The sequence below is a fragment of the Plecotus auritus genome, assembly GCF_963455305.1.
Source record: "Plecotus auritus genome assembly, chromosome: 2".
NCBI classification, from domain to species: Eukaryota; Metazoa; Chordata; class Mammalia; order Chiroptera; family Vespertilionidae; genus Plecotus; species Plecotus auritus.
In genome coordinates, this window is record NC_137771.1 from 224989335 (window position 1) to 225014305 (window position 24971).

The 24971-nt window shown below is 49.3% G+C and overlaps 1 protein-coding gene across 1 annotated transcript in view; it reads right to left on the bottom strand.

Moving 5' to 3' along the window:
* KCNJ15 (potassium inwardly rectifying channel subfamily J member 15) overlaps positions 1-14427 on the bottom strand; it is a 39567-nt gene extending 25140 nt beyond the window's left edge. Inside the window, exon 1 of the mRNA XM_080655077.1 lies at positions 14242-14427. Within this exon, the coding sequence (XP_080511203.1) occupies positions 14242-14330 (89 nt within the window). The 5' untranslated portion in view covers positions 14331-14427. The remainder of the gene's footprint in view (positions 1-14241) is intronic.
* Between the last annotated feature and the right edge of the window lie 10544 nt (positions 14428-24971).

Genomic DNA, 24971 nt, shown 5'->3' on the forward strand with positions numbered 1-24971 from the left:
GGAAAACACTAGTGGTTGCCAGGAATTGAGAGAGGGAGGGATGAATAAGGGAAGCCCAGAGGATTTTAGGGCAGGGAAACCACGCTATGTGATACCGTATTGGTGGATACGCATCATTATACCCATAGAATGTACACCAGCGAGAGTGACCCCTAATGTCACTACAGACTCTGGGTGATGACAATGTGTCAATGAAGGCTCACCCTTGGTCTGAAAGGTACCACTCTGCTGAGTGATGGTGATGATGGGGGAGGCAGTGCCTGTGTGGGGGCGGGGCGGGGGGGGTATGGAAATCCCTACATTTTTCTATTAATTTAGTTGTAAACTCAAAATTGCTCTAAAAAGAAAGCACTGAGAAAGAATGCACATGCATATCTAGGATTTTTAGATATAGTAAGACTTTGTGTGCGGCTCTGCTCAGATTTGCAGCTTTTGTCCTTGGTTTTGACAAAATGGGAGGAATCATCGCATGTTCATTTAATATTGCCCCATGCTCAACTTGGTCTTGAGCATATTGTTGATAGGGAAGCAACGTGATATCATGGAAGTAACAGTTGGAGCCAGATATGCAGACTTGGGTTCAAATCTCAGGTCTTCTGGTTGCAACAGTGGGGCAAGCTACTTAGCGTCAGAGCGCTGTGTCGGGGCCGACTCAGGGAACTGGGCCAGTGACGTCGGACAGATGATTTCATGCCCCGGTTTTCAGTTTCCTCCTTTGGGAAAGGGGGGATGGTGAAGCTCGCCTGGCGCTAGGCTGAGATTACAAACAGTGAGCCGTACCCCCACCTCAAGGCACCAGGCAGGACTCGGCGAGGGGCGGCTGGTTCTTGCTCAGCCCGTGCCCTGAGCCCTCAGCTGCCCAGGGGCCTGGGATCTGACTGGGGAAAGAGGTGGGGCCCGCACTGCTCACATCGGGACATGATAGATCCGTACTTCATGGCACAGACATGGGCTGGGTTTGCTTCAGCCTAGAGCAGCCGTGGGCAAACTATGGCCCGCGGGCCGGATCCGGCCTGTTTGGCTGTCCTATCCGGCCCGCGGAGCCGAAAGAGCGGAGGGTTCTCTTGCTCTCCCCTCTGCTCCTTTACTTTGAATTTATATTAGTTCACACAAACACTCCATCCATGCTTTTGTTCCGGCCCTCCGGTCCAGTTTAAGAACCCATTGTGGCCCTCGAGTCAAAAAGTTTGCCCACCCCTGGCCTCGAGAAATGAAATTCAGGGAGGACGTGGTCTGGCTCCGTGGGGAAGGGAAAGCCAAGCTTAGCGGGCCTGAAAGGGTCTTGAGGGGAGAATGAGACTGAGAGGGAAAGGAAAGGAATGATGGCTTCCAGGAATGAGGCAAAGGCAATAAGGAGGGGACGAATCCAGACCAGGTGACGGGCGGGGCTGACAGGGAAGAGAGGAAGGAGGTGGGGAACTGAGGTCCAGTGACGGAGCACCTTGGCGGGCTGCAGTTCTAGCGCAGAGCTCCAGGAGACCTGGTGGGTGCGCATGCTAAGGAGGGCCCTCAGATCCGGAGAAGCCTGCAGCTCATTGCAAACGTCCCACGTCCCAGGACACCGGGTGTTCTCTTGGTGCCAAACTGGCTCTCCGATTTCCGAGAGCACGGTGGGTTCTTTCCATACCAGCCTGCGCAGTGTGTACTCAATTTCTAGTTTACGGGGATTTCTCACACACCCGTATATGTTTTCCACTGGAGTCTGTACTTTTTCCTAGACCCACCCGAATTCCAGAGCATGGTTCACTTGTATGCCAAGTTCCTAGTCTTTCTCTCGGTCACTCTCCTTTCCTTATAAAGCCGAGGAGAAAGCTACCATTGTAATGCTGCTACGGATTTTAACAGCAGAGAATGGACCTCAGAAAGATCATCACGAGGGTGGTTTCCGCTTCAGTTTCCGTGGAGAACGGCAGTCATGTCTAGAGGCAAAGCCAGAAAATGAGTTCGTTCAAATCTCAACTTCTGTTCATTACAGTTTGAGTAGCTATCGGGGCCTGATCCCTTTTATATGTTAGAAAGAATTAAAACACCCAAACTGGTTTGGCTCAGTGGATAGAGCATCGGCCTGCGGACTGAAAGGTCCCAGGTTCGATTCCGGTCAAGGGCATGTACGTTGGTTGCGGGCACATCCCCAGTGGGAGGTGTGCAGGAGGCATCTGATAGATGTTTCTCTCTCATCGATGTTTCTAACTCTCTATCCCTCTCCCTTCCTGTCTGTAAAAAATCAATAAAATATATTTAAAAAAATAGAATTAAAACTATGCGTTAAGGTTCTTGTAAGGGTGGTGAGTTAGATTCTGAGTTTCTTTATAGTAAAAAACAACACAACCACCACACACACAAAACTGTACAAAGGGAAAGTAGGGTCATTTGGGGTGATTTTGAGGATTCTTGTTCCCTGTTGATTCACAGAAGGCAGAAGTAGCTTCCCAACACTTTCCCTGAAATCATCTCATTTGATTTTCCCGTTGTCCCCGTGGGTGGAGTGGCTTCAGGTTTACAGATGAGAAACTGAGAAGTTAGGTGGCTTGGGGGAGTATCACGCAGCCTGCAAGGGAGCCCAACCCAGGCTGTCACTTCTAAGAGTAACTTTTCTATTTTATTTTTTTCACCAGCTGCGTTAAGGAAAGCCTCTGTTGAGCTGGGGTGGGGGGAGATGGTGAGGACTCGGTGCAGGAGGGTGGAGGCCTGCGGTGGGGAGAGAAGGAGCTGGCCTCTGCTGATCTTTCCCCACCTGCCCCGCAGAGCGATACAACCCTGAGGCTCAGCTCCTCACCCAAGGGTGCTACGGCCAGGAGCTCGCACACCTGGACTTACTTCCAGGAATGTCAAGGCTTTTTCTCACTGTCTTCTCATCTTTTTATTTAAAAATATATTTCTATTGATTTCAGAGAGGAAGGGAGAGGGAGAGAGAGATAGAAAGATCAACGATGAAAGAGAATCATTGGCCTGCTGCCTTCTGCACACCCCACACTGGGGACCGAACCCACAACCTAGGCATGTGCTCTTGATTGAAATCAAACCCGGGACCCTTCAGTCCACAGGCTGACGCTCTATCCACTGAGCCACACCAGCTAGGGCTCCTTTTTCTTTTCTTTCCTTTCCTTTCCTTTCCTTTCCTTTCCTTTCCTTTTCTTTCCTATCCTTTCCTCTTCTTTTCTTTTTCCTGTAGGGCTTCGAGAATTCTTATCAGGTATTTATATTCTCCTATCCAGAAGTTTTCAAAATATTAATTATTTGACGTTCTGCTACAAGAATTAAGGCTGCAAATCTTTTAACCCGCCTCCATGGTTTTCCAAATGACTAGACCATAGCCCTTCAGTTTTGCTGAAGTTTAACTTGATCCCAGGACGGCACTGGGAGACCAGAGGATGGTCTCAGCACAGCACACTTCACCCTGGGGGGCAAGGCCAGCAGCCAGGAGCTGCTCCGGGGGCACTGGCCTCGCTCGCTCATTTGCGCTCCACGGTGTGACTACCTTTGTCAGATCCTGTTTGTGTGCAAAAGGTCGCCAAGTTTATGGAAGGCTGCACTTGAAAGTCTTGCTTTAATCATTGCAGCAATTAGCAAATTTGGACACTGCATTACCTTCCCCCTTTTATTGGAAACACGTTCAAGAATGGGCTTGTAGTTAATCCAGAGCGACTCAGAACACCAAAGCATGCAGTTTGTCAAATCCGGGTGTTTGCCCAGTGCTAAGTTGCTGGAATCTTCTTCCTTCAGGAACTCATGTAACCATCCCTCCATGCTAAGCATACACTTTCAAAATCATAATAAATATTAATCTATTGAATAACTTGGTTTCCTTCAAGGAAGGAAGGGATGGATTAGCCACACTTAGAACAGGAACTAGAGGAAAAGAATCATTCGCCACTACCAGGCGTAGAAGGGGCCTTCCCTCCGACATCTGGGGACTCTGGTCTGCCGGCCAAACAATAATCTCTCAATCCCTCTGACTTCTCACCGGGAGAAGGCATAACACGTAAGGGTGTGGCCTTTAGTGACTAATGAGCTCCCTTCAAAGCCCAGCTTCACCCCTCCTGAAGCCTGTGACCGCAAGCGAGTGACTTTGCCTCTGCTCCCTGCTTCCCTCGTCTCCAAACCAAGGCCAACAGGAATGCCTGCAGGATGGGCAGTTACTGTGTGGATCAAGGTGAGCACTCAGCAGTGTGGCCATCAGCATCGTCACGGCCATTCCCATCTCTCTCCCACTCCATCCCTGCAGCAGACAGCCCTCGGCACACGGGGCCTCCCTGCGCTTGTCCTCTGGTGCACCCTGTGCCTGCGTTCCCCGGGCCTCTGATGGCTTCTCCTCCCCGGGATGACAGTGCAGTCCCACTCACTCTTCAAGGCACTCGCAAATGCCCAATGCCCTCCTCGACTGTTCTGAATGGATCTGGTCTTTCCTTCCTTATTTAATTTTTTTTAATATATTTTTTATTGATATTTTACAGAGAGGAAGGGAGAGGGATAGAGAGCTAGAAACATCGATGAGAGAGAAACATCGATCAGCTGCCTCCTGCACACCTCCCACTGGGGATGTGCCCGCAACCAAGGTACATGCCCTTGACCGGAATCGAACCTGGGACCCTCCAGTCCGCAGGCCGACGCTCTATCCACTGAGCCAAACTGGTTAGGGCTCTTCTTATTTAATTTTATTATCTTATCCTCCCCTGAGGATATGCTTTTATTGATTTAGAGAGAGAGAGAGAGAGAGAGAGAGAGAGACATTGATCCACTTCATTGACCAGTTGCCTCTGTATGTGCCCCAACCGGGGATCAATCCCAAAACCTCGGTAGGTGCCCTGACCGGGAATTGAACCCAAAACCTTTTGGTGCACGGGACGACGCTCCAACCTCCTGAGCCCCCGGGCCAGGACTGGACTTTCCTTCTTGACAGTCCGCAGCCTTTGTGAAGCCCTCGTGTCACTGTCCTCGCGTTCTCCTGCGCCAGAGCCATTCCTGTGCTAGGGAAGTTTTTACTGCGTGTCCTGCTCCACTCCCACCCACTCCTCCCAGCAGCAGACGGAGGCTCCGAGATCAAGGACTGGCTTCTCTACGTGTGTCTCCTGGAAATTGCTGAGGGTTAGAATGTAGCTACCCAAATCCTGATGGGAGTTGATGAAAAACCTCATTAAATACACATTTCTACCAACTATGGGGCTAGTAAGTCATATGCTGCTTTTTCAGATACTGAAAGCTAAGCAAAGTGCTGTACAAACGCGCAGTTTAGAGAACACTCCCAGGATATTGGGCTAGACACGTTAATATCCATCATTGTGAGTTTTATGCTTACGTATACATGCCCTCGTGCAGCCTTCGGCTCTGAAACCCCACGCACCGGTGCAGGCAGTTCCCAGGCAGATGAAATGCACGCGATTGTAACCACGGAAAAGTAGCTCTTGTGTTAATCCTATATTTCATCTTTAAAATGGGCAAATCTTAGAAAATTCTCTTCAGCTTACAATTTAAAACACATTGAGAGCCAAATACCCTTATTGCCACAGGTATGCTAACATAGACCGTGTGGAAACATAGCCTTCCAGGGAGACTGAACTCATGTGAACTCGCTTGTCTCCTGGATGGGCCACACCATGGGTCAAATCACCTTTCCCGCCCCCGGACTGCAGCGCATTCCTCCCCTTTTCTTCCCCAGGATCCAACGCTGAGTGCATGCTCCCACACCAAACCTGCCAGCTCGGCTCTTACTTCTGTTTTATTTCAGTTTCCCTCTTTCCAGAGCACCCTGCATGTTTCCTGTCTTCCCTCCAGGGGCTTTGCACAACCGCTATATCATAGGCACGCGGTGCCCTGTTTCTTGTCACTCCTAAGCATGCGTCTCCCTCCTTAATCATCCCGTGAACCCCATTCCAGCAGCCAATCTATCCCTGTGAGATGTTCACCAAGGGAGTAAGGGCACTGGTCAGGAGTTTTCAGATCTAGGTAGTTTTCAAAACATTCGATGAAAAGGTCTATGTCGTGTATTTGCAGGATGCGATGGACATAGGTCCTGATGCAACGGGAGAGGGAGTTATAAGAAAAACTGTGCCTCCACGTGGATGTATGCGGCTTCAACAAGCATCGCCTGAGGAATAACTCAGCCCAAGCTCTGGGAACACAGAGGAAGAATCAGGTAGAACCTCCATTGCCACTGAGCTTGCAACCCGTAGGGGAGTGAGAGGAGTGGACAGGCCGTAGGAAGGAGGGCCAGGTGGGATGAACCAGTGGTGTCTGGGACTTGGAGGGAAGGCTAGAGAAGGTTCCTAGCTCAGGTCATTGATGGTGTTCTGGCGGTGGTGCTAGAACCGGGCTAAGCCAAAGGAGAAAGTTTATAACCTCACTTACAGACAGATGCATTATACACATAGTAATAGAAAGAAAACAATAAGACACTGTCTTTCAGAAGTATTATAAAATATGGTGCACGGAAAACTAGATTCAGTGAGGGCCTAATAGACCTCCAGGTTCCAACATGAAGCATCTTTAAACCCTACATTCAATTCTGACGTCGCAAATGACAGGCTCTCCGTACGCGTTTCATTCCTAGTTCCTAAGAATAGATAAAAATCATGTAAGTCCATGATTCTGTCAAATTACCTCTCCGAGGCATACCCTAACTTCCTTTTTCCTCCTATACTAGCAGTACTTTTAACTTGCATTACATTTGCGTGACAGCATTGGATGTGTCTTTGTAAACTCACCTAAATCCTTTGCGGAATAAGATGGATTTAACGAAACTAAAGGTAAATCAACTTGGGGAGCTACCTGCCCGTGGCCACTTTGCAGTCCCAAAGGCTGGCCAGTCACCTGCAGGGTAGCTAGGGTCCCCAAGGCACAGCTCACAGTCCAGTGGAGCATGGACTTCGTGACCTGCTCTTCCTTGGAGCACATGACACCTTGCACCCCACGCCAATCACCGTGTGCAAACGTGCCCCCAACGGGGTCGCACGAAATGCTAATCAGAGGAATGAATGACAGTTGGAAGGAGGTAGGTGGCAGTGCAGACAGTTCTGTAGTCCGACGTGGTTGTACAACCTGGAATGCAAGGTTCGGGACGCCTTTGCTGCAGCGTTTCTAATGTGGTCATGAGACTGTGAGGTCCCAAGAGGGAACTACCCAGTATGACGACAACAACGGGGTTCCCCAGTCTCTCTGAGCACAGACCTTCTTCTTTCTTGTGGAGCAAGAATGACACAAGATGCTCCTCAGGACTCTGCCTGCCAGTAGAACCTCCCAGAATAGATGGTGCTTGCAGGGGTCCTCAAACTTTTTAAACAGGGGGCCAGTTCACTGTCCCTCAGACCGTTGGAGGGCCGGACTATAGTTTAAAAAAAAACTATGAACAAATTCCTATGCGCACTGCGGGCCCGGGACGAGTCGGCTGCTAAGCAGGACAGGCAGCGGCACCCGGCGGGCCGGATCAATGTCCTCGGCGGGCCGCATGTGGCCCGCGGGCCGTAGTTTGAGGACCCCTGGAAACGTGATAATGTTTCAGAACTCCCCTCCTGCCTCCAAGCCCCTGAGACAGGAAGCAGAGTCCTAGCATCTAAGGGGTCTCCTCGCTTTCCCCAGGAAACTGAGTCATGAAGGCTGGGGCCCTCCCTTGCCCTCATCTTCCCCAGACAGCTTTGACCTGCCTGGGAGACACCAGTCTTTCTCCTGCGCATAAGGGGCATGTAGGGGTGGTGCCAGGAACTGGAACCCTGAGTGTTTCTCAGTCAGATTATCTCGGTGTTCCTATTGCCAGGAACCCAGGCATGGCACCTGATACCCAGCTCCTTTGTTAGAGAGCGACGGTAAGATTAATGTCACTGTGACAGCACTTCTTTTTAAAAACACTGTTTAGAGGGGAATTTTGTAGGACACTTAATCTTCAATATGAACCTTAGGCGGAAACTGTAGATTTAAAATGTATGAAACAAAATATTCCAAATAAAGCACCATTGTGTGTGCCATTGTTGACACTGAGATATTCTCGCTGCACATACACCGTCGGTTTCATGATGGCTCGTCTGGCTAAATACCCACGCCTGCAGCGCTTGTAAACATGTGTCTGTTTCTATATAAATTCTTTTCCTGGACTTTTGAAAAGGTGAAGCAGTCGGGGCGCGGGTCCTCATTCCTTAGTATTTAGAGAATTCCAGACAAAGGAGCAAGGTGCTCTGGAGCTCTGGAATTTTCTTTTAACTCCCAGCAGGTGTGTGGGGATGGGGTCGTTAGGAAGACAATGGGTGATACCAAATTTCACGATGTTTCCAAGCAGAAGATAAACTTCCAATGTGTCCTCAAAGGGTAGGAATAGACACAAAGGGCAACCCGGGAAGTAAGAAGCCAGAGCTGGGAGCCGGCCTGCGCTCGCTGGCAAGCAGGACTCGGAGGGCGCACACTATCAGTCGGCAAATATTTGAAGACGTAAACATCACGGAGTGAGAGCGCGATGTGGCCCGGGAGGCACGAGGTTAGCAAACATTCTTACCGGGAACGGGCGCCGTCAGCGGCCGTCGGGACTGGAAACAGCATTGGCGGGAACCAAGGAAGGAGGGGCTGTTTCTTGCCAGAGACTAGAAATTTCACTGGGGCTCGCCTCCAGTCACAGGGGAAGCCTGCTCTGGGTGCATTTTGAGTATCATTCTGAGTTCTAGGCTCACGACTAGCCTTTTCGAATGGAAACGGTGGAGCATTCACTTTAGAGCCCACGCCCCCAGCTGCAGGGGGCACAGAGCTTTCGCAGCATCTTCCCCTGGGCCCGGTCATGACCCTAAAGGTCAGCCATGTGCAGGAAGACCTACGTCTCGCGGCAAGGTGCCGATGAAACGGGAAACAGTCTGAATATCACCCAGATCAGTTTCCCATATCTCCTCGCTGGTCACTAGGTATGTAGAAGATGCTTATTTGGTATTTTCGCTGATCATTTCTCAGAGTCACTCAGAGGGCAGCGAGCAGCTAAAATTTCTATCTATTAGTTCAACCATCGCTTCAAGAAACAAGCACAGGCCTTTATGATGTATGACTCGGTGTGGGCTTGTCATGGGGTCGATGAACCTCACACTGCACTTGCTCCCACCTTCTCCACAGCGTGGTACCTCATTTCATCGTCACAATTTTTCACTCATTTTCCTGGAAGAGGGACCTCAAGTTGGAGAACCTTCAAGCTCTATCAAATGTGTTCTTTTTTTAAATCCTCACCCGAGGCTATTTTTCCATTGATTTTTAGAGAGAGTGGAAGAGAGGAAAGGCAGAGAGGAACATCGATGTGAGAGGAACACATTGATTGGTTGCCTCCTGCACGTGCCTCAACCAGGGCCCGGGCTGGGGATGCACGTGCTCTTGACCGGAATTGAACCTGGGACCCTTTGGTCCACAGGCCGATGCTCTATCCACTCAGCCAAACCGGCCAGGGCAAGCTACATTAAACCTTGATCAGCCTCTGGTGCCGCTGGCACTGGAGAAGCACATGAGAATTTCAGCCGGAACCCAGGCAACTTCTCCTGAAACAGGATGCGGGTGGCAACCCACACCCAGCTCCTGGGTCCTGAGCAGCCCCTGGGAATCGGATCCTGACTGCGGTGCCTGCCCTCCGAGCCAGCCCCTTTGTACTCTGATGACCCCGTTTGACTCTGGGGACTAATGTGGTCTGTCATCGCAGGGACGTGGTCAGTTCCAGGATGTCATTTCCCTGAACTCAGAACCCTGGATGGGGGTACGAGGGGCCAGAGCAGCTCTGTGGCCCTTCCCCCCCGCTGCACCCCCCCGCCCCGCCCCATGGAAGAGCTGCTGGCCCTATTTAATGTGGACCATGTGCCTGTAGATTGCTCTGAATTTGACCTGCAGGGAGAACTAAACAGAACTTACTCTGTTGCTAACTCATTCCCATGTTTCCTCTAGCCAGCCTTGGGCAAACTACGGCCCGCGGGCCGGATCCGGCTGTTCTATCCGGTTCTCTTGCTCTCCCCTCCGCTCCTTTACTTTGAATTTATATTAGTTCACACAAACACTCCATCCATGCTTTTGTTCCGGCCCTCCGGTCCAGTTTAAGAACCCATTGTGGCCCTCGAGTCAAAAAGTTTGCCCACCCCTGCGTCTAGGCCCTCCGTCCTGAGGCAGCTCAGACTCACTCTTCATTGCTTCCTGCCACGCATGCTTTTGCACCAAAAAATCATGCACCTCGCTCTTCTTCCCGCGCACTTTCTGGTGCGGTGAGCGTGACCAGGCAGCCCTGGTTCATCTCATCCCGTGACGAAAGTACCTGGAATTTCGCGCTGGAGGAGTTTAGGTCTAGACAGGGGTGGGCAAACTTTTTGACTCGAGGGCCACAATGGGTTCTTCAACTGGACCGGAGGGCCGGAACAAAAGCATGGATGGAGTGTTTGTGTGAACTAATATAAATTCAAAGTAAAGGAGCGGAGGGGAGAGCAAGAGAACCGGATAGAACAGCCGGATCCGGCCCGCGGGCCGCAGTTTGCCCACGGCTGGAGAAGCACAGACTGCACGCGGGAACTAGGCTGCATGCGAACGAGAGGCACACAGGACTGCGGTGACCCTGGGTTTCCTGACCTCCCCCAGTCGAGGCGCCATGCCCGGGGAAGCGAGGCAGGCACAGAGTCCTCCGGAGCGCGGACCTTTCTTCATGAAATGAGCAGGGTCGGTTTTGGCTAAAAACCCTGGGATGCGGTGAGGGATTCTGTGTGGACTCTGCATCACAGCGAGCGAGAGGACCATGCCGCCGTCTGGGTGAGCCCGAGAGCGCCCTGCAGAGGGGACAGCACCTCCTCCGTAAACTACTGTTTGCCGTGTCTTCATCAGGATGTCTGTTTGCTCTTTTTTTTCTCTTTCAACTCAACCAAGTAACAGCCAATAAAACTTCTACCCCAGACCCTGATTTCTGAGATTATATACTAGCCCTGGCCAGCTTGGCTCTGCGGATAGAGCATCAGCCTGTGGACTGAAGGTCCCAGGTTCCATTCTGGTCCAAGGGCACATGCCCAGGTTGCAGGCTTGAACCCCAGTGTGAGGCGTGCAGGAGGCAGCGATCAATGATTCCCTCTCATTACTGATGTTTCTCTCTCTCTCTCCCTCTCCCTTCCTCTCTGAAATCAATAAAAAAAATCCATATATATAAAAGCCTAGCGACCGGAATGGGGGAACGACCGGAATGACCAGTGGCTATGACACGCACTGCAGCTGCCAACCAGCCTGATCCAGGTCCCAATTAGCCCCCCACCCCTGGCTGGCCTCGGCCTCCTCCCAGCTGGCCCTGCCCCTGATCAGCCCCCAACACCCCGATCAGGGGCAGGGCTGGCCAGCCAACCACCTGTGGCCCCTCCCCCCCACCCCGCCAGCCTGGCCCGATGGGCCCCTATCGGGGCAGGCCGGCCAACCCTACCCGGCACGAATTCATGCACTGGGCCTCTAGTATATTTATAAAAAGGTTATATGCTGTCTTCTCTCCCTCTGCACCCTCTGTTCTCCCTTTGCAAGTAGGGGGCAGGCTTCTGTGTGCTCCTGTCCTTGGGGGAGGCCTGGCCCTTCAGGCTGCAAGCCCCTCCCTATCTGGATAACCTGCTCCAAGACGCCAGCCTGAGTGGCAGCAGAGATCCAGGGAGGCTGGGTCAGATCTGTGCCCTCCCATGGCACAGCATCCTTGAGGAACACGCACCCAGTGAACCCCCCTTGACTCCCTGTGCTCCCTTGGCTGTCCGGGTGCCCAGCCCTGCCACACAGCCCACCCTTCAAGGGCACCAGAAGCCCCACCCCAAGGTGGCAGTCTGCCTGGAGGGGAAAGGCAGGCAGGAGGGAGGGGGGCTAAGAACCCTGGCCTGACCCTCATCCTGCACTTTCCACCCCTAAGCAGCACACTCCACTCTGCACGCACGGCAGCACGTGAACCTGGCCGGAGCTTCCTGACTATCTCGGGAGCAGAGTTATTTCGACTTCAAAGAAGAATTGAAACAACACATTTGGAGACACCAATGTACTCCGTGCTCAAGTTGTTGTGGAGAAAAGACCGTAGCTGAGTTGCTTATAAATGAACGGCTGAGGGAAACGATTGGGGAGGTTGCTATGCCTCCACCAAGGGTCCCCAGGGGCCCGTTGTCCCAGCTGTGTGGGGGCCCGGGGCTCGTTCTGCGGGGTCCTGAGACTGTGACGGTTCACCAGGCAAGTCTACGCACGGCCCTGGCCTCTGAAGCCACGTGTGAGAGGAAGCCAGCTGCTCGCCCGAACAGAGGGGAGGGGGTGCGGCAGGAAAGGAGATGTCAACCACTTGACATTTACTGATTAAGGCCAAAACGCTTGCCTCTGTGCAGCGCCTAGAGCCACACCTCGGTGGTTTTCCTTGCACCAAGCATGTCGCTGTCCTTTAGGTATATAATCACGCACACTCACACATGCACACACACACACATGCACACTTGCACCGAGACGAGACTGTGCAACCTTTCCAGCCTCCTCCTCACAGGCGTGTGCTGAGCCCCGTGCAATGCAGCCAGCGACCTGCTTTTGTTGGCTCCCCGGGACGGTGAAGTGGGAAGGCTGGGGTCTCGCTCGCCCTTCCCCCTTCCCCCCCCCCCCCCCCCCCCCCGCCTGCAAGCAGGGCTGTCCACATTGGTTAGAAGTGTGAAAGGCAGAAATTGGGGAAATAGCACTTTATATAAGATGACCACAAGTGTTGGGGGGAAGCAGGAGTGGTAAGAGGGTGGGAGGACTTTTTAAAAATGTGTTTTCCTTAAGCAACCAGAATCACAGAATTCAACCGGGTCTATTTCTATAAAATCCCCAACGATGTATGCGTTTATTTAACTCTGAGGAGAACCGTCAGCTCCGTTACTTCATGGGCATGTCTGAGATGTGGCTACTGGCAATTTGGTGAAACTCCTCCACTGCCCAACCTCCTGTGAAGACTGGCCACATGACCTCTGGGTCGCCGCGGTCATTGATTATATTCACAGCTAGGAAGGAGGAAATCTGCTAAAAATAAAGCCCAGGAGAGCACAGCGCGGGGAGCTGAGGGTGAGGTAAGTGCTTTGTTGTTCCAATGGAAATCTCCTGGTGTCTAGTTTTCATAAAAGGATGACATTGAAAAAGGCATTGTTGTTGAATTTGACTCTTTTCTTTGAATTCGTAGGACAATTTTCAGTTGAGAGAGGTTTCCACCCAAGGCTATTGTTGGTTATTACATATTTGCTTAAACATTTACCCGAGTAGACAGCCTGGGACACGACCTGGGGCAGCAGCTGATTCTGTGTGTGAGTGCGATTTTCAGCTTTCAAAAAAAAAGAACTTTAAGAATCACTTGTAATGTTTTTCAAAGTCCTTCCTTTAGATCAAGAGGGGAAAGAAAGGTTGAGGTATTTTCCCAGAAGGAGAAATAAATCTCAGTGTTTGAGTGGAGTGGGACCAACGGGGGTCTTTCATTTTCCCAATGAGATACGGCATGCGTTGTGTCTGCACCTGGGACTGAAAAGCAATTGTGAGGTCAAGAAACATCCACTGAACAACAAACTCTTATTTCCTCCCGGCAGCTAAACGCGGAAGTGCAGGGAGGAGATTAAAACAAACTAGTTTCGAGGGAGGAATGTGGAGATTTCACCCAGTGTAACACTTACTAGCCGAGCAGGGTCGGCAGGCACACGAAATCATACCCAGACGGTAAAGTGCATTAGGGCAGGGGTCGTGGGCAAGGCTCCGAAGGTTTTCAAAGTCAGAACTGTTTACATTCCTTATACCTACCACGGAAAACTTACATAACTCTTTCTCGTAAGGATAGGTAGCAGACTGTTAACTAGTCCAGTGAGGTTTCGCCTTGCGGCAACCTCAACTGATTTCTCTACCGACCAAGAAGAAATCAGAGCCGGCGAACGACCCTAAGAACTATCTAATCGCTGAGAATCAATAACACACTCGCCCTGACAGACGGCAGGAGAGACCCACCCGGACAGAGAAGTCGGAGCAGTTCTTCCCCCCTCATCTAGATCACTTACACCCGCAAAAAAACAAGACAACATCTGGATACTGTTTCACAGGCAAGAATAAAGCACTTTTTTTTGCCCCATCATTAAGTAAGAACCCGTTTTCCACATGCAAACAGCACTTGTAAATTCCCGCAGATAAGCTTGGCCGTCTTGAATGATTCCAGGGAGTTTGAAAAGAATCCCACTCTTCCATTACCTTGAGAAGGGCCGTGTTCCCGAGATCGCTCCCACACGCTGCCTGCTCCGGGTCTGACCCCCACTTGCCTCTTACCTGCAGGGGCTGCGAGGCACGCTCCTGGCCGGAGGTGAGCTGCTGTCGGGCAGGGGGAGGATGAGCCCAGCAGGTTGCCTCGGGAGCATAGGTGTTCAGGTTCCCCCAGAATGAAGACAGCTCGCTTTGCTCCCTGTCAGTCAAAAACGAGTTGGTACAAGCTTGAGTAGGGTTTACCTGGAGAAGCTGAAGAGAGAAAGAAAGAGATTGGAAGAGACTGGGCGGAGGGAGGGAGGGCCAGGGAAGGAGGGAGGGAGGGAAGGAGAGAAAGTGAGGGGGGGGGGGGAGAGAGAGAGAGAGAGAGAGGAGAGAGAGAGGCCATGATGTCAGCAGTGTGTCTTAAGGAAATCTACAGACCAGGAGAGAATGCGAATGGCCACCCTGTTGCAGCTTTGCAGACACCTGTGTGAAAGAGCACTCTGCCCCTTTAAAGAACGCCAGTTACTCTTTGAAGAAATTTCAGCCACTCTTCTCAAAGCCTTTTTAAGGTGCCTTTGCCTAAATAAACTATAAATAAATAACCGGATTATTTTTTCTAAGTAACTCTCTTTTACCCCAAGTTCTCGCTCCCTTCCTGTTCTCCCCACTCCAAATGCATAGTGACCATGAACCCTGCCTCCAGGAAAAGTCAGGACAAACCCACACAGACAATACACACATCAAATATGAGTCAACACAGTGGCACAGGGGAACCCTCTGTGTTTCTCAGGGCCATCTTCCCTGGCCATGTTGATTTTTCCTATAGGCTATTTTCTTTGATGGGAAAAGTGTCAAGAACTTGGATAGATGTGGGTCAAGATGGGTTCTTCTGGAGCTTAGAAACTGGGGTTGGGCACCGGGTTGGAATCTCGTGTCCAGCATCTGTGCAGAGTCTGGCACTTTCATGAGAAATGGGCAGAAGCCACCCTCAAAGCAGGAGGCTGAGGGGACGTCTCCCGGTCTCTGGGAATGGAGGCAGCGAGCTTCCTCCTTGGACACAGATGTGTGTCTTCTTCCTGCCGAGGGAGGGAGGCCAGGCCCATGTGGGCCAACAACCTTCCCAAGGCCAGAGCACGTGGAGACCCTGGTAGATTCTGAAAGACCACGACTTTCCCGCGGGTGCTTTCACCACGAGATTCCTGCCCTGGTACAAGGTCAACTCCGAGTGGATGCTCAGTGTCCCCTACACAGGCACCTGGGCCAGGTGGACAAGGCTGCTTTAAGTTGGAGAGAACAGTAGGCGACAAGCTTTAGTGGAAGCAGAGGAAATATCGCCTCCCGAGTTCTGAGGCCTGGGGGCAAGGTGTGATGCGCTACCCCATCTTCTGTTTTGGAAATGGTTCTTGGGAAATGGCTCCCTTGAAAAATGATTTCTCCTCCCCTCTCCCTTGACTCAAAGCCCTGACCGAGGTCATTCCTTTCCCCGTTTCCCCAGTGGGAACGGCGAGCCAGTGTTCTTCCTTTTGGTTCTTCTCTTTCCCACGAAGCAAGGGTTTCCTCTTCAGCCTCAGAGAAAACGGTGACCATCAGCAATGTCAGGGCTGGAGAGACTAAAGAAGCCACACAAGGTTCGGCTCCCAAAGCTGGCGGTCTCTCTCCAGAGCTGCAGAGTCAGACAGACCTGAGGGGAGGAGGTTGTAAAAGTCCATGCAAAACAAGTGCACGCAGAGGTGGAGAAAAGGGAAAAGGGAAAACCCAGAGCTCAGACTCTGACCATGCCCTACCTCAGAGGATTTGCACAGGCTGTTCCCTCTGCCTGGAATGTCCTCAGGTCTTCATTCATCCGCCTGGTCCGTTACCACTGCTCAGGTCTTAGCCCAAGTGGTACCTCCCCTGGGACATCATTCTTAAGGTCCTCACTTCATATCGTCCCAGTCCAACTCTGTATCTCAACATTCCCTTCTACTTACTCTGAATGCCACTTAGCGCTGTCTAACTTGTGCCAACTCAACTCTGTTCCATTTTAGAGCCCCCCCCCCCGCACCTCACTCTGTGTCCCTCAAGGGACATCGGACATGGCATAGTCTCCCCAAAATATAATTGTCAAGTAGGTGGAGAAAAGGTTATAAATGAAGGGTATAATTTGTTATTACGGTTGAATTTTTTCATTCTTATCTTCTTAGTTTTAATTTGTATTTGCAGTCTCCCCTTTAATTGGTAAACTAACACTTGAGTACTCTCCCTCCATTTAAAAAGCTCTTCCAATGATGTTTTTAATTTGATGCTCAGGCCAAAAGGCATGATTAGCTGCGTTTTAAGGGCAAGGAAGTGAAAACCAGAGAGGGCAATTGATTTGCTCAACGTTACAGAGCTGCAAAGAGGTGGATGGAGCTCCAAACAGCTTTTCTCGCTCGCAGGCCATGCACTTTTCATTAGGCCACATTTTTCTCCAATTAGTCTATTGCAGGCATACATATGCATGCGTAGATTCCTTTGAGTATCAAGTAATACACGACATGAATTATAACGAGGGTCTAATATGCTGGAAAGTTTTATTTCTTGCAGGACCGTGCATAGTAGAGCTCGCATCCATTCATAACAGTCTTAAAAGTGATGAGAGAAGAAAATGAGCCCAAAGGAATATAAATCCATGAAATAATTTAAATGCGAAGCCAGTATTCTTCAGTTTGGTGATGCGTGCCTGTTTTCATTTGGAGATATTAAAAAGTTAGACATTGAGGTGGCCGATCTGACAGAATTCAGATGGAGAGGCATATAAATGTGTGATTAAAGTGTGGAGAGGTGAGTGGGAAAGTTCTAGAATAAGCATCTATACATCTACGAGATTTCTGTCACTGAAGACAGAATTTATTTTGCATCTTTTAATAATTGAATGATCTAAGTATTTGTGGAAATTTCTGGACTAATGAGGGAAATAAGACAACAACTAATCTTAACAAAAAGATATTGTGTTGCTCAATCTGGAACTCGTTTACTTCACAACCTGAGTCTAAGGAGTAGGGTCTGGGATCCACCATACAAGATTACTTCAGATACACAGTTAATCATTTCATAACTGAAGATGGTCAATGTTATTGGTCTTGTGGCCTAAAATAAAAAACAAACATGAATGTTTATTCAGTAAATCACCTTCCTTTTCTTTCTTTCTTTCTTTCTTTCTTTCTTTCTTTCTTTCTTTCTCTTTCTTTCTTTCTTTCTTCCCTCCCAATTAATTGCAAGCAAAGTTCTTGCATGTGTCAAATTTAAATAGAAAATACATCCAAAGTCTGGATTTTTACCCAAAGTTCTAAAAAGATGTCTAAAAACTGGGCAGAGAAGATGACAAGAACTAGCTTTTTCAAGGGAGCCATTTCCCAAGAACCATTTCCAGAAAAGAAAATGCTGTAGCGCGTCCAATCTCATCTTGGCTTCAGTCGAGACATGAAAAGCTTTGAAGTGTGATGAGAGGGAATAAAAATACATGTTTACCTTTGAATAGATCTACTTAAGTTGGGTTAGATATAGAACTATTGGGGTGGGGGGTATGTCAGTTTTTAAAACATCATCAAAGCTTCCTATGATCCCCACCAGCTTAGAGTCCTCCACAGGCCAGGCCGGACTTGGTCATTTGCCTTCAGTTTGCTCCCACCATCCCTGTCCCGGAGGCATGTAAATGTCGCCTTGGAAGGAAGGCAGGGAGCCATGAGAATGAAGGATGTCCATTTGAGGCGGGGACCTGCCTGCCTCTGGCCTGTCCAGAGAGAACCTTACGTTAGGAAGCCATGGAGTTGAAATCTCTTCTAGGAGTAGATATTCTAGAAGCAGATGTTGAGACAAACACTCATGTGCAATTAATAAAAGAAGTGCTCCTGGAGGAATTGGAAGGAAAGTAGGGGAAGCAAGTCAGGGGAGGGAGGAAGTCAAGTAAGAGTGCTATTGTAGGCCAAGGCCATTCCCTGCCTGACTCTGAAGGGAGTCCTGGAGTGAAAACAGCATCTTAGGCAAGGGAGCTGGGCTTCCGTGCCCTTGGCCCAGTCAGCTTTACTAGGAGTAGAAGGGGTGATGGGCATATCAGGATGATTCTCTCACCAGCTGAGCTACCTGGCCAGGGCCCATAACAAAAGGCTTTCTGTTAGCCAAACAGGAGTAACTGGCCTTGTCACAAGGTCTCGGAAACTTTGAAAAGCTCACCCACAAGGCCAGCTTTTCCACTAGGTTTCTGGGAAGACCTTTTCTTGGCCTCATTTGTTCAGCGCTACCCCTCTGACTAGAGTAGTTGGCTTCATAAGCTCTTCTTCAAGATTTTTTATTGTTGATACTTTCAAAAGGTCTCAGGTCTTTTGCCTTATTCAGGTGGGACGTGGTGGTTTGTACAACCTTACACCATATGCTAAACACACCCGGGCCCACTTTTACTAAACGGGCTGCTCTGTGGAAATTCCCATCAGTGACAGGGAGATGACAGCCTGGGACAGTGAATAGAAAAGTAACATCTAAAGGGGAGAGGCTGCATTGCCAGGCCACGGCAAACAGAAGGATCTCACTTTCTGTTCTGAGCCCAACCATCTCAATGATGGGGCAATAGTTCAGTCTTACTGTCAACTCTGCATCAGCTTCATGGGTAATACCTGTGGCCAGGGACCCAGTCCCCACCAGATGGCCAAACACACTATTTCACACACAGTAGGTTGAGCTTGAGTCCAAACTCCAAAAGCCACATTCATTTGATTTATTTTTAAGCACATCTGCAATTATTTTATTTATGTAATTATTTTTGTACTTCGTATTGTACATGTAATCATTTTTATGTTTCCAGTTTTATCGATAAATGATTGACAAACACCATTGTATCAGTTTAAGGTGCACAGTTTAAGGGTTGATTTACATGTACTGTGAGATGATTACCACAGTATCAGCCATCTTCTTTTTTAAAAATATATTTCTTTATTGATTTCAGAGAGGAAGGGAGAGGGAGAGAGATATAGAAACATCAATGATTAGAGAGAATCATTGATTGGCTGCCTCCTGCATGCCCCCTACTAGGGATCGAGCCCACAACCCAGGCATGTGCCCTTGGCCAGAATCGAACCTGGGACCCTTCAGTCCACAGGCCAACGCTCTATCCACTGAGCCAAACCAGCTAGGGCAGCCATCCTCTTGTATAAATACAAGACAAAGAAAAGGAAAAAAAAAAAAAAAAAGGAAAAACATCTGTTTGTGATGAGAACTCTCAGGATTCACTTTCTCAACAATTTCCCTGCATATCATACAAAAGCCACATTTAGAATATTTGAAATGGAATAGTACGGAAAATGCTATTATCACCCTGAATTATTCCAATGATCTTTGGGGCAGACAAGCGTAGTGAATTATTCTACAATATGCCCTGTTTTCATACTTTAGCCATTGGGTCTTAGTTAGTGAGGAAGCACATATTTCAGCTTTAAAAAATCAGAGTCAATGGGGCATCTTCCTCCTTGGGTTGACGATCTCAATGGACAGGCAACATGTCTGATGCTATCTGCGGGCGCAGCTCCCCCCTTCATCACCCAGTTCTCTCTAACTGTCCCCACGCCACAAGCCTCACTTGTCCTGACCTTTTTTGCTGCGAGAGTTTGGTCTCTGAGCACAGGTACAGTCTCTGTCCCACTTTTCCCAAGTTCAAAACCTGGCCTTGGGCACAACCCATTGAATGCACATTGTATGTTTTCCTGCCCTTTATATGTTTTAGCGTTTAATGGTATTATTACACTGGGACTTCCTTCTTTGCAATGACCTCAATCACTTCTTTGTCAATGCATGTCATTTCTACCTCAGAACCACAAAGAAAAAATGTCATCAAAACCCCGATTCTGCGTTAGCACCCCCATTTCTACACAGAAGGAGAGCCTTGGAGACTTCAGGACTCATTATTAGCAGAACTGGGTAAACAACTAGGTTTTTCACTTTGGGATCATTTCCATTGCAAAGCTATACCTTTTGCCAAATATCCTAGTTAGTGTGGAAAAACTGAGCAATTCAAATTGGCTAAATTATGTGAAGTGAAAGATCTTGGCTGAGTCGTGATAAATTCTCAAGGCCTGAATGCAGTGTAACCATAGAAAGAGGGTGCTGGGCCCTAGCTGGTTTGTCTCAGTTGATAGAGTGTCGGCCTACGGACTCAAGGGTCCCAGGTTCGATTCCAGTCAAGGGCACTTGTCCACCCAGGTTGCTGGCTCGATCCCCAGCAAGGGGTATGCAGGAGGCAGCTGATCAATGATTCTCTCTCATCATTGATGTTTCTATCTCTCTCTCTCTCTCCCTTCCTCTCTGAAATCAATAATAAATTTAAATGTATATGTATATTTTAAAAATATATTTTTAAAAAAGAAAGAAATATATAAAATATATATATTTTTAAAAGAAAGAGGATGCTGGGCACTCAAAACCTCAGCTATACACCCATCAACTAGTACTCTTTACTAGTAATAGCAAAGGGGAGGGGCTACTTGGCAGCCCTGCCTGGAGAAGTTGTAAAAGTGGTCATCTGTGTGCCCAAAGGGACACAAATTTATTACAAAAAAGGGAAAGCTGTGCACGGTCACTCCTGTCCTGTTGTCGCCTATCACCTTGTCAAGTTCAGGTGTCCTGACGGCTGAGCCTTGAGCAGAACTAAGAGAAGGTAAAGAATGCCAGCAGAAGGGTACGTTTTCTTGGTGTTCTCCTCCTTGATGGTCCAACCTGAAGAACGAAGCTGGAGGATAAGGAGGCAAGTCTGGGCTCCTGCAACCAAAGTCATTCAACCCTTGACGGCCCGGATGCTTGACACCACCTGGAAGGCTGGGAATGGAGCGGCCGGATTTTCCTTCTCCCCTTGAGACCAGCCCTGGGCGATGTCACTGCCGTGCATGTGCATTTATTCTCGACCACATGCTGGAGAACATTTCTGTCTCTGCCCCGTGCGCTGTCCCACCAGCTTTGGTTTGCCTTGTGGTCGCCCTGACCCTGAGTGAGTGTGGACTTCGGACTTGCTCTTCTCCAAACTGCTTTCACCGGGGAACTTCTAGCAATCATTGACAACCCGCCTTCGCGAGCTTTTCTTCTGAAATCTGTGCAGACTCAGGCAGCCGTGAGCCCGAAGAGGCAGCACTGCGGTTGATCAGTTAGTAGTGAACAGCGGTCACCAGGCGAGCATGCCCCCTCCCCCACCCCCAGGCCCTGTGATGATCAGTTCAGATCCATGCGGATCTCCTGGGCAAACCACATTGTTCTTTTGCTTTTAAACTTTTGCTTAATGGTTTATCTTACTAGTAGTGAGTTGACTCTCATTTCACAGTGTGCAGATCCACAGAACAATGAACCTAAAATGGAACCCTTGCCTCAAAACAATGAATCATTTCATTATTTCTTTCTGGTGAGGGGGACAGTATAAGGGGCGGGGGCGGTGGGGGGGGGGAGCACGCTTCATCCCAGGTAGGTGTGGCTTCAGTTTGAGAATGGCCGTGCACCGGCCACATGACCTGGCCAATCCCTGTCTTTTCTGAGCTGCTGTTTGCACCAGTGAACCCAGGAGGAGAACTCACCCCTCAGGGTGCCTCTGCAGGGTGGCTGAGGAAGGGCAGGGGGCATGGCCGGCCCCATGAGGTTAAGGGGACATTAGGAAGTGGAGTTCCACAGCGCAGGTGGCCAGCGTCAGGACACTCTTCCTGCCCATCGTGCTTGCCCACGGCAACGGGATCCTTCCTGGTTTTGCCTAAACCCACAGCCAGGAATGGTCATGGTCATGTGCCGATCTCCGTCCTAATCCCCAGATTCTCCCTTCTCCCTCTGCATTTGAATTGTGGGAGGGGTCCTGGGTCCCTCCAGGTCTGTTGGGCTCCCACTGGTTTTTGTAGGGAGACCCGAGCTGCCTTAAAATGCTCCAAATGGCTTGCCGTCACCAGCAGTCCCATGGCCCAAGGACAGCAGGGTAGGTCTAGGCTGCTGTGGCTCTCCCTCTATTGCTTTTATCACGAACCACTTGAGTAGTCAAACAGTTTAGGTTCCATGAGTAAACAGAACCTAGTTGATTGCTCCTGGGAAGCTGAGGTAGAGCGTGCCATTCCCCTGTGGTGCCTGGTGTCACGGCGATAAGCTGAAAGGTCAATGCCACCGAGGGGAGCTTGTTTCTGGACTTCTACAGGACTTCCGTATTCCCAGCAATCGAGCAGGAGAATCTATCTCCATCTTGGTTATCGAACCTAAAAAAGCAGCTCACGTTGTTCGGACACCCTTCTGTCCTTCGCTTGCAGTGCCCAGCCTTGAATCGGGTACATTCCTAACTGGTTTGCTGGAGTGTGCAGGGCAAAGGCAGGGTGGGAGTGTGTGTGCTGTTTGCCGTGCTTTGCCATGGGATGGGCTCTTGCTGGCCACCGTCCACAGTGAAAACTCACCCTGAATTGTGGCAGCCATTTGGGCCGTGCCAACCTGGGCCCAGCGTGGAAACGATGCCATTTGTCAGTTCACTGAGTCCAAGAGATGAAATCTTAGCTAGGAGGGAAGCCTGCGTCAGCAAGATTCTTTCTAGTGTTTGCTAGGTGTTGGGTTTCTTCCAGCGAGGGGGTGGCAGGTGAGGGGAAGCATCTCCCCACAGCTATGCATGCTGAAGCATGTGGATGTCTGAGGAACATGGGTAAACATGGGACCCAGCACAAGCTGGGACAAAAGTGACCATGGCCACACCAGCCTTCAGCCAGAAGGCTAGCTTTGCAGGTGGCCACCAAGAACGCGACTCTATGGAATAACCGTTTTCTTTTCTCACCTGTTTTTATTAAATCAGTCCACCCATGCACCCACCCACCCATGCATCCTTCAGTTTCTGATTTTATTCTGTAACTTTGCCTTTTTCTTAAAACTGAGGCCCAGGATGACTTCCAACATTAAAAGTCTCCTGTCAGGAGGGCTAAGTTCAAGTCTGGCTCTCAAACACGCTGTTTGTGAACAGCAAATACCAGATGTTAAATTTGCAGAGTGGGCCTGGTACTACCGTCTGATAGATAACATGTCCCTTTAACACACACACACACACACGCACACACACACACACACACACACACACGCAGGCTCGCTAGGTAGCAAGTACAGTGGCCATAATGCAGGGCAACTTCAAACATCATTTATCTCCTAAGATTAGGTTGGAATGCTGCTTGTTTGTAGTATAGTCCCTCTTTTAAAAAAAATTGAAATAGAGCATCAGAGAAATTCACACTTTGCCTACATGGTTAACCTTGATTTCAACCAAGATTTCAGAAACACTCCCTCCAAGTCAGCAGAGCTCATCTGGTGACCCCAGCAGATAGCGGGGACCATGGAAATATCCACATCCCTCACAGGAGCTGCTGGGAACCCAACACAAATCGGAGGCAGCCCTGGAATGTTTTGCATTGGCCCGGGTTCTGCCGAGAGGTGCCTCCAAATGTCTGTCTTCATCGTACGCCGGCAGTAACCAATACTCCTGGGTCTGATTGAACTTGGCAACACAAGAAAACTAGTGAGCTCACTGCTCCGAGAACAATCAGGACTTCATTAGTGGGCTCGGTTCTTCGTCTCGAGCCTACGACAAGGAGTCGGAGTTCTGGCCCAGACACACCACTTACTAGTACATCAGTTCTATTAGTAACGGCTGCCCTTTGCTGAAGGCTCACAGTGGACCGGAGACTTGATTTAGGAGTTCTCTGCCCACTGCCTTGTTTAATGATTGTGAAGCATTAAATTCACGATGGTGTTAACACATCAGCGTCTATGAGATAGAGATAGTTTTTGCTACTTCATAGGTGAGAAAACTAGGCTTCCGATGAAGTCCAAGTTCAAATAGTGAGTGATTAGAAGCACAGAGGTTCAACTCTTGGTCTCACTTCAAAGTCCACACACAGAATCACTGTGTGTTACAGCCACCCATGACTTCACAGACCATGTGTGTCATCTCGGGGTTAATGGAGGAGCCTTCACGGACCATGCCATGAAGAAGGCTGAAATGGCCCAAAATGAACACATGCATTAGAACCGAGACCTGTTGGATTTCCAACTGTAGACACCTTTCACCGTCTTTAAAAACATGAAGGGAATTATTTAGAAGGTGAGCTCACAGCCTCAGATGCAGCCTTCTGAGGAGGCTCCTTGTGAAGGGTTCAGAGGCAGCTGGTAGCCTTCCTGCTTCCCAGGAGGATGTGTTAGCCCCGTGACAATAATAAAAGAGAGCTGTGTAGACCCCAACCCCGACCACAGAACCATCCAGAGAGACTTTGTAAATGGTCAAGTGATTCTTATGTATTTCGTCTGGGTGAGGCTTGGACATCAATACTGTGTTTAAGTCCTCAGATAATTTGTTTTTTTGGTTTGTTTGTCTTGTTTTTATTAAATCTATTGGGCTGACATTGGTTAATTAAATTATATAGGTTTCAAGTGTACAACTCTACAATACATCAACTGTATATTACATTGTGTGCCCACCACCCAAAATCCAATCTCCTTCTGACCCCAGACTCAACCCCCTCTTTTCCTCTGGTAACTACCATACTGTTGTCTGTGTCTATGAGTTTTTGTTTGTTTGTCTTATTTGTTTTACCCCCAAAACTTGAAAACATGTATTCACAAAGATATGTCTACCCCTATGTTCATTGCAGCATTATTCATGGCGGCCAAGACATGGAATCAACCAAAGTGTCCTTTAATAGATGATTGGATAAAGGAGATGGGGCGCATATGCACAATAGAATACTGCTCAGCCATAAGAAAGGATGAAATACTGCCACTGTGACAACATGAATGGGTCTTGAGAATATCATGTCAAGCAA